The 9759-nt window shown below is 36.3% G+C and overlaps 1 protein-coding gene across 1 annotated transcript; it reads left to right on the forward strand.

Annotated features, from left to right (window-relative positions):
• Positions 1–5687: 5687 nt before the first annotated feature.
• On the forward strand, positions 5688–7096 carry LOC121753527 (protein IRX15-LIKE-like). The gene has a single exon (XM_042148726.1). It carries the CDS (start codon positions 6057–6059, stop codon positions 6963–6965), a length of 909 nt encoding a protein of 302 aa, XP_042004660.1. The 5' UTR covers positions 5688–6056; the 3' UTR covers positions 6966–7096.
• Positions 7097–9759: the final 2663 nt, after the last annotated feature.

The raw sequence follows: 9759 nt of genomic DNA on the forward strand, positions 1-9759 counted from the left end.
GTACTCTCTCCCCTCCGTTCCAACTAAGTTGAGTAAAACTTATGGAACACGAAGATTAAAAAATTATATTGAAAAGTAGGAGAAAGAAATAAAGTAGAAACGATAAAGAGAGGGTAAAATAGGTGATGAAATAAAGTAAGAGCGATTAGATGTTTTGATTTTTTTCTTAAAAAAAGAAAATGACTAACTTAGTTAGAATATCCAAAAAAGGAATACAATCCAACTTAGTTAGGACGGAGGGGAGGGAGTACTGAGGTTGTGGACTTAAACTCCTCCTCGATCATCTTTGATGTATCCTTCGTCATATTCACATGGATGTTATGAACAGACTCCGAAATGCTATCACGAGTCGAGTTGTGTGAACAAGTATGATGAGTGCTACAAGATGACATGTTCCCACTTTTTCTCGTAATTACATACGCATTTCCAATTTTTTGAGTGAATTTAGGCAGTGCAACTACAATCAAATTCATGGCTCGATCGATAAGAGTATTTCATAAAGCGTCGAATTCATATTTTATAGAGAGAGAAAGGATAAACGTGTGGAATAAAGAATGAAATTTTAGATGTTGAAAGGTAATTCATCGGTTTACGAAAAATAGTCTCATTTTTAGTGGTGGAGTCAGAATTTTAAAAGTGGGGGAGTCCAAACCACCACTAGAATTAATTGAGTGTGATCAGTGCTAATGACACGAAACCGCGAGCCACATAAAAAGTCGCCAGCGAAAAATTGATGGTGGGAAATTTTATTAGTTAATAAGTAGATTTTTTAGAGCACAAACATATATTTTACTAATATTTTTATGATATATTTTCATATTTTCAAAGAGTTATTTTCTATAGTAGATTTTTGTAATAAAGGGCATCACATTAAAATTAATATAACTAATATCACATAATATTTTAAAATATTTATGGAATTAAATAATTATTTTATATTCTTAAATTATAAAAATTATTCTTTATGATTATGACCAAATTTTGTATAACAAAAAACTTATATATTTGAAAAAAAATCGGTTTATTTATGCATTTAATTAAACATATGGGCGTGCATAATATTGTGGTCACGTATTAATGAATTGTGAATAAATGTTTTACTTTTTGGAACTTTAAAATATAATTAATGCATAATTTAATTCAAATTTGAAAAGCAATATACAGACAATTCAAATATAAAAATAAAAAATTGAAAATGAGACTGAAGGTTAATCAAGTCTTTTTAACTTGTTCACTTTATTTTAATATATAATTAATACATTAAATTATTAATATAACTTTATTTTAGTTGTACAAAATTTGGTTGTTTATTATCACTCTTTATTTAACTCACTCAACTTTCTTAAATCTCGTGACGAAAAGAAACGCTCAAGTAACGTTGAACGGGGGAGTACTATTTAATTGAAATTTACAAAAATATCCTCCATAACTAAAATATCACATGTTTGGTACCTAGGGTTATTTTTAGGGATGTCAATCGGGCCGGCCCACCGGGTTCGGGTCAACTCTACTCGGGTTGCGTGTCAATCAGGTGCGGACTAACAGGGTTTATAAAAGTTCAACCATAACCCTAAAAGCTCGGGTTTCAGGCTAGCCCAGCTGGTTAATCCAGTTTCTACTGATAAGATTAAGATGCGAACAATCCAATAAATCATGATTGAAATTAGTTATATTTATAAAATATAAAATATTTAATTATGATAAATTTGAGATATATGCTTAAACTCAATCACAAACATGATCAAATACTAACATTTGAGATATTTCGTGAAATTTTAATGTATGTTTTAGAAATTTTAATATTATTTTTATTGAGTTTAATTTATTTAACAGTTATAATATTAATAAAAAATCAATATATAATTTGTATATTTAATATAAAATTGAAAGTAATTTTTGTAGTTATCTATATCATAAAATTAGTCAATAAAGTGTCAAATTAGGAGTAAAAATATAGAATAATAGAAATTTTATCGGGTTTTTGGGCCAGTCCATCGGATTTTTGGGTCTGGCCCTAACGGGTTGCGGGTTAATCGGGTGAGGGCTTAACGGGGTAGAAATTTCCGGCCCTAACCATGTAAATTTAGCGGGTTATTCGGGTCAGCCCACTGGTTGCGGCCTACACTGACATCCCTAGTTATTTTTATCATGGGGTACCAAAAACGATACTCTCTTCGTCCCAACTTAATTGTCACTTTTGGAGCGGGCACAAACATTAAGAAATGTAAAGAAAAGTTGGTTGGAAAAGTTAGTGGAATGTGAGACCCATTTTTTTACATTAGTTTTATAATAAAATGTGAGTATAGTGAGTTAGTGGAATATACGACTTACTTACCATTTATGATAAAATTGAAGTGTGACAATTAAGTTAGGACGGAGTGAGTATACACTAGGAGGGCATGCATCAAAATGGCATTTGGTTGGTCAATATTTTGGAATATAAGAAAACAACCATACATTCCGAAATCTCTCTCTTCATTTGAGAACCTTTATCATTTATTAATACTATGCAGAAAATTATACTCCTTCACAGTAGCAAAGCCAGGATTATTTCGATAGAGTCCAAGTCACTATTAATAATTATAGGTTTCATTCGATGTTGGTGACGTCGGAAGGCTCGAAATAATCGTCAAAAACATTTAATAAAAGTAATTAACCGTTCCAATCTGTGCAATATATTTTAGGATTTTTTTATTTTAACAGTATCACTTACGGAATACAGTATAAATTTTCTAAGTTGAACAATTAATGTGTGCACGTCAGTTATTTTATTACAACAATAATACAATCGGAATTTTAATTTCTGATAATAATGTAGCTACGGATAATATTGGTTAAATTTGGAGTTTTAAAGTAGGCCAATTATTATTACTAAATGTTAGTAATTTATTTTCCTTGGGAGTGTAAAAATAGGACCAGACATACAACGCTCCTAAAGGAAATAAATACTGGTGAGATTTAAATCAATACTGCACTTTCTTGTCATGCCAAATGCAATTCAATTATCCATTTCAAAAAGTAATTGATAACTTTCAAATGAGTCTGCTAAAGGATGTTTGGTAAATTAATTCATTTTCAACAAGCATGATTATAAGATAAAGGTAGACATTATTTTATCAAAGTAATTATCACAGTAATATGATTCCTAATGGGATAAGTTAGAATGTCACATTAGCAATTTTTCTATTCGCAATATATAATTTTCTTTCATCTTCTGCTTCACTTTATCGAGACACGCATAGCACATGTATCATAATTACACTATTACATAAATAATACTTGTACATCAATGTAGAGATAACGTTCAAAATTGCATTGAATTCCGATTTGAACCATTATGTTGCAATTTCTCATCTTAAAATAGAGATATACTGTAGACATAAAGATGTCCGAACATTTAAAAAAAAATTAAAAGCTAAAAAAGGGAAATGACTTTCCGTATGAATTGCAAAAATGATTAACAGATTCAATTTGTCTTAACACAAAACTTAAAGATGTGGATTTTGTTGAAATCATGCTAGGTCAATGTTGTTTGATACATACGAGTGCAAAAATATAAATTTTGTAAAATTAACTACTCCTATAGAATTAATATATATTTCAAGCTGTAGATAATCATGATATACTCATTTTAAAATCTATTTCCAGTGAATGAGAATAATAATTGGAAGTTTATTTGTCGAATTTGGAATTACTATGAGATCGGTAATTGTGTTTAATTTCATGAAAAATAAACTTTAATTAATGTTGCATTCAAGAGAATTCATCACCTAGTACAATACTATGTGCACAAGTGACGGGTTCGGGTTATGAAACCCACACGCCACCCACCTCGCCTCATGCACAAGTGATGGGTTGGTAATAAATCGTTGGGCTTGATTTAGACTCAACTTAATTCTTTTAGACCAAAGTAAAAGACCAATTAGATATGACCTAGTTTCTACATTTGGCTCATGCATGCACATATGATCGTCCAGATGCGTCTTCCGAACGACCAACAACGTGAACAGTGGCGAAGCCACATGAGGGCCAATCCCCCCATTAATTTCATTGTTTACTATATATATATATATATATATATATATATATATATATATATATATAAATCATGTACTATTAATACTTAGTGCAGGTGGTTTACCACTCAGCCTTTTTACCACCAGTTATTGAGTTTGAATCCCATTAGTTTTAGTGTTTCACAATGTATTTTTTATATTTATTACTCCTTAGTTTTTTCCATAAATGTATCTTATAAATGTTATTAGTAAGTACTCCCTCTGTCCGCCATTAGGAGTCCTGGTCAGTTTTGTGCACTCGTTTTATAAAAATGATAATAAATAGTTAAAGTGGAGAAATGGTAAAGTAATTTTTCATTTATTTCATAATCCTCGTTTAGGTCGCATCGGTTTTTGGCGATGAAAAAACAAAAAATATCTCACAACCATGATGAGTAAGTTGGGTCCCCAACATTAAAATTCTGACTTCGCCACTGACCTTGAACACCTGTATAGATGCGTTTCCCTGTAATGCACGTCTGTAACTGTCGGTTTGTTACATCAGCCATAAGGAGGCGACATGAATGGGCTTGTAATTCAACATTCGACTATGTATGAATGACAAAATTCGTGCAATATTGATTTTAGAAGGTTCCTCCTGCAGTATAAAAGGGTAGTCATTCATGCATTTTCACTCCAAATCTTATAGGTATATCACAAATCATACAAAATGTTCTTTGTACCCTTCATTGTCGAAACTCTACTCTTGCTTCTTCCAGATTATCGAAACTCTTTTGGTTAGCAGTGCTCCTAAAACAAAGTCGTTTCATCTTTGGTGATTATTTGCATGAACCAAGAGCACGAACAGAGCATATCTCGTCTTGCAGATAAGGACCTTTCTCGACTCGTCTATTCATAATTATAATTTATATGTTTAATTTTTTTTGTTCGAGTTAAACTACAATTTTTTATTATGCAATTTGTATAAGTGTACTCTTTCTCATTTCACTGTATTGTGTCCGACAAATTTTATTTCTCTATCAATTTATTAACAAATTTTAACTTTTAAATATAAGTCCATTCAGTTTGCAATCTTCATATAAAGTTCTTTCCTTGTTAGTATAGTATATATTTTTGAAAGAGCACACAATCTGTATAAATCGCTCTAGAGATCAAATCATAAATTATAATCAACCCATAAAGGAAACAACCATTTTAAATACAAGTAGTAACCTTATGCATCATCCAACTTTATATGGAAAAATATCACAACATCGATTTGAACATGTCACGCCTTATATGTTACACCATAAAATATGCGAATTCCATTGTCGGCGCTATTATTTTTATAACATTTATGGATTTCTTCATTCATTGCATCTGATAAACTGTTTGTATAAAAAGCATAAACTCCACTCTCCACACACACACACACACACATACACACACACACTACTCTATCAAGAATCCCTTAATTCAAGCCATTTTCCACTCTACATTTGTATCAAAATTCTCACATATGTTATACGCGTGTCATGTCCCACTAAATTCCTCTTGACCTACTTTTCTTTTCCACAAAATTTCTACCTTTTCAATTTAATAACAGTTCATGTAAATTGCCGGTTTAGACGCTACACAAACCTTTGATTAAGCCAATTCTTTTCCCCCTAAACCAATTTCAAGAAGTGACATTGGTTTTTCAGTGTCCTGTCAATATTTGATTGGTTATTTATTTATTTTCTTTTGATAACATTGTTTAAATCTTTTGCCAATCGGTGTGGGTATATCTTTTTTCTTCAAGCTCTTTAATTCTGACCCCTCTACCACAATAAATTGGGACCCAAGTTCAAAATCTTCATAATTTCATATTTCAAATCATTTCCCCATTATTTACCCTTTTCCGCCATAAAAAAAGTAAAGTAAAAAGTTAAGCTTTCAAAATTTTAAAAAAAATCCTAATTATAAAATACTCCTTCATTCTCTCTTTAATTCCACATCAAAGATTTGACAAAGAAAAAAGAAGCAAAGCCGCATTTCATCAAACACCTTGCCTTCATCCTCATGAAGACCGGCGCCAAGTTCATCGTTCTCCACCACGGAGCGCCGGCGGGGCCTTCCCACCGCGCGTGGCTCTTCGTCTTCGTCCTCTTCTTCATCTTCACCTTCGCCTTCACCCTCTTCACCACCAGGGACGCCGCGTCCAGGACCCCCGCCGCGGCGGAGAATTCCAAATCCAGCCTCCCCAACTCCGTCTTCGACGCGCTCCTCCACTACGCCGCCCTCAACGCCTCCTCCACCGGCCGCATGTCCGGCGACGAGCTGAACACCGTCGCCGCCGTGCTCCGCCGCTGCGCCGCCCCTTGCAACCTCCTCGTCTTCGGGCTCAGCCACGAAACCCTACTGTGGAATTCCCTCAACCACAACGGCCGCACCGTGTTCGTCAGCGACAGCGCTTACCTCGTGTCGAAATTGGAGGAGAAGCAGCCGTCGATCGAGGCGTACGACGTCCAATTCACGACGAAGGTGAGCGAATTGTACGATCTGATCGAGTATTCAAAAGGGGAATTGAGGGGGGAGTGCCGGCCGGTGCAGAATCTCCTCTTCTCCGATTGCAAATTGGCCGTCAACGACCTGCCGAATCACCTGTACGACGTCGCTTGGGATGTGATCCTGATCGACGGGCCGAGGGGGTACTTCGGGGCGGCGCCGGGGAGGATGTCGGCGATTTTCACCGCCGGAGTGATGGCGAGGAGCAAGAGGGGCGGCGCGGCGGAGACGCACGTGTTTGTGCACGAATTCGATCGGGAGGTGGAGAGGGTTTGCAGCGAGGAATTCCTGTGTGCGGAGAATTTGGTGGAAACTAAAGATTTGTTGGGGCATTTCGTCATCGGAAAATTTAAGGATAATCGAAACAGTGTTGGATTTTGCTCGGTTTCTGCTTCATCCACTGTTCCTCAGAATTCAATTTGATCCTTTTTTTTCCCCTTTTTTACCGTTTTTTGGAAGGTAACTTTGAGTGCAACTGTAATATTTATATAGGATTTTAAATGTTAAATATAATATATTAGAAATATTATGCCATCAAAATTTTCATTTCGTTACTCATTTTATTGTTCAATTTTAGCAATTTATCAATAATTTAAAATCTAAAATTTAGTTTTTGAGAAAAATCAAATAATTTTTTGTTTACATTTGTAGAAGTGTGCGACAATATATAATCTATAATTATTAACGTGCATGTGAATTGTTATAAGGATTTTATTTTAAGACATAATTGAGACAATTAGACACCAAATATAACCAACCTAATGTCGTTTGTCGAATTCGCAACTAATTTCTGCGCAATTAAAGAATGGAAGTCAGAGGCAACTATCACTTTCTCCAAAACTAAGGAGTCGTTTGGTTGTTAACATGGGTTACGAAGACGTTCGGGGCCACCAATTGGTTTATAATCAAAGCATGTTATTAATTATAGCATTACTGGTGTTTGGTTGCACATTTACTAAAATGAGACAATGCTCATTCGGCTGTTTGATTGATTGAATTATATAGTGACATAATGTGTGATTACTTTTTTGCCCCTAGGGTTTTCTCATTATTTTAATAATCCACCAAATATTAATACCACACCTTCCTCCTTTGTTTTTTCAGTCCCATGCAGTTTTCCCCAGCAAATTTCCCCCAACCTGCGGCGACTCGCTTAGTGCATCTCGGTGGGGAATTTCAGGTTAGCTATATCGTGTGTTTCAGACCCAAATCGCACAATAATTTATGGACCACATGACATAAAATTCCAATTGAAGAACTGTAGATTCAGTAATGTATTCTTTTGCGGCAAAAACACAAACCTGTGATGCACATACACATAGTCAAATTTGAAAAACTCAAAGTATGAACATATACAATTTCTAATCTTTGCACTGTGAGATCAATTACACTGTGAGATCAGGAAAATCAAGCACGTAAAAATAAAGCACAAAATGAGATCAGGAAAATCAAGCACATAAAAAATAAAAACACAAATGGAGGCATTCGATTGTCACGGACTGCAGCATCAATTACTAACCGTCTGAAATTGGGAGAAAACTTGCTGATGTTTATGTCGACCGATTCCGGTAGCTGGATCGGAGCCCTAACGACGACCCTAACGACGACCCCCCTGTATGTGGGCGCAACATTCAGACGGGATTTGTGACCATATACACACACCAATCCAAACAGTTATAGAGGGGAATAATACAACAATTTTGGCCTACCGTTTGTGCGTGGGGGTATGGAGTCCTCAATTGTTGTAACAACTCCAGCTTCAATTGTAGGGTTTGCCTGCACAGGAACACACAAGGTTTGGGGATGAATGATTGGAGGAGGTGTTTCCAAAATTCAAATCAACTACCGAGGGCAAAATGGAAATGTTGTTGATGTATCGGGCACGGGAGTCGAGGTATGATTGTAATCGGCAGCTCAAATGCTGATACGAAACTCATGTTGTTTGTGTGAACAGTGCGGGCTTTGTTGGGCCAACATCGGGCCTCATGTTATCCATCAGTGCAACCAAACACTGGGTTAAGTCATGATACAAACATTTAACTGGAGATATCATGCTAACCAAACGACTCCTAAGTATGTTTGTTTAATATGGGTCATTATCTGAAAAAATCTTCCAACTTTAAGGAAGGTAGTGATGGTTTGGCGAATTTTTGATAGTGATGAATGCAGGAAAATGCAGATCACGACACAGAGATTTATGTGGTTCGATTTACTGAGGTAAATCTACGTCCACGGGAAGAAAAGAGGGCAGAGTTGTATTGCTTGATCTGTTTTCTACAGCTTACAATACAGACTTGCTATTTGATATTTGATCTCTAGAGAACTTAACCCCAGTCTATCTGATCTAAGTTCTATTTATACATTGAACTAAGATCGTGGCTTGCATCACCACTAATGATGGTTGTGGATGTCGTGGAGGTCATGGAGATCCTGCATGGGTCCACTACCTCTTTGTTTGGTCCGCTTATCCCGCATGAGATCCTGCATGATTTGACACCACTAAATAGATCGTGTAGTGGTCATGAGATCCTGCATGGGTCCACTATCTCCCAGTTCGGTCGAATACTGAGACCGAACTGCTGAACTATTGCCGAGCAGCTTTTGCCGATCTGAGAGTAGAGCTTGATTGGTCGGCTTTTACCGAGCAGTAGGCTGGGACCGAACTCTTTGGTAATGCCGAACTAATTGGTCGGCTTTTACCGAGCTGTAGGCTAGGGCCGAACTCTTTGGTAATGCCGAACTGATACTCTTCCTTGGGCTTTGGGTTGATGGGCCGTCACTGCTATTGGGCTTGTTTAGTACGTACTCCATCACTACCCCCCCCGAAAAGCGAAGTGAATCACTTCGGCGAAGGGAGTCACTTCGGCATTCTGGATAAAGGTACGGGGGAGGCTGACGTCAGGGGACGTGCCTTGCGCGTGACTGCATTAAATGCGACAGTAAAATCCGGCCGTTGAATCCTGAAAAGGTGGGATTCGAAACGGTGCGATGATTTTGAAATCTTCTCCGAATCTGATAAATACGTCCTTTCTTCATCAGTTGAACACTTTTGCTATTGCTTCTTCTGCAATCTCTCTCTTTTGCGTAAAAATTTCCTTCCGCTTTCGAGAATTTCTTCAGAATTTCTTCAGACTTTCAAAGAGTAAGAACCATGTCTTCTTCTTCTTCTTCTGAGTCAGGTAGCGGTAGGAAAGGGGATAAGGGGTCTTCTAGCCGG

Source organism: Salvia splendens, chromosome 11, assembly GCF_004379255.2.
Source record: "Salvia splendens isolate huo1 chromosome 11, SspV2, whole genome shotgun sequence".
In the NCBI taxonomy this organism is placed as follows: domain Eukaryota; kingdom Viridiplantae; phylum Streptophyta; class Magnoliopsida; order Lamiales; family Lamiaceae; genus Salvia; species Salvia splendens.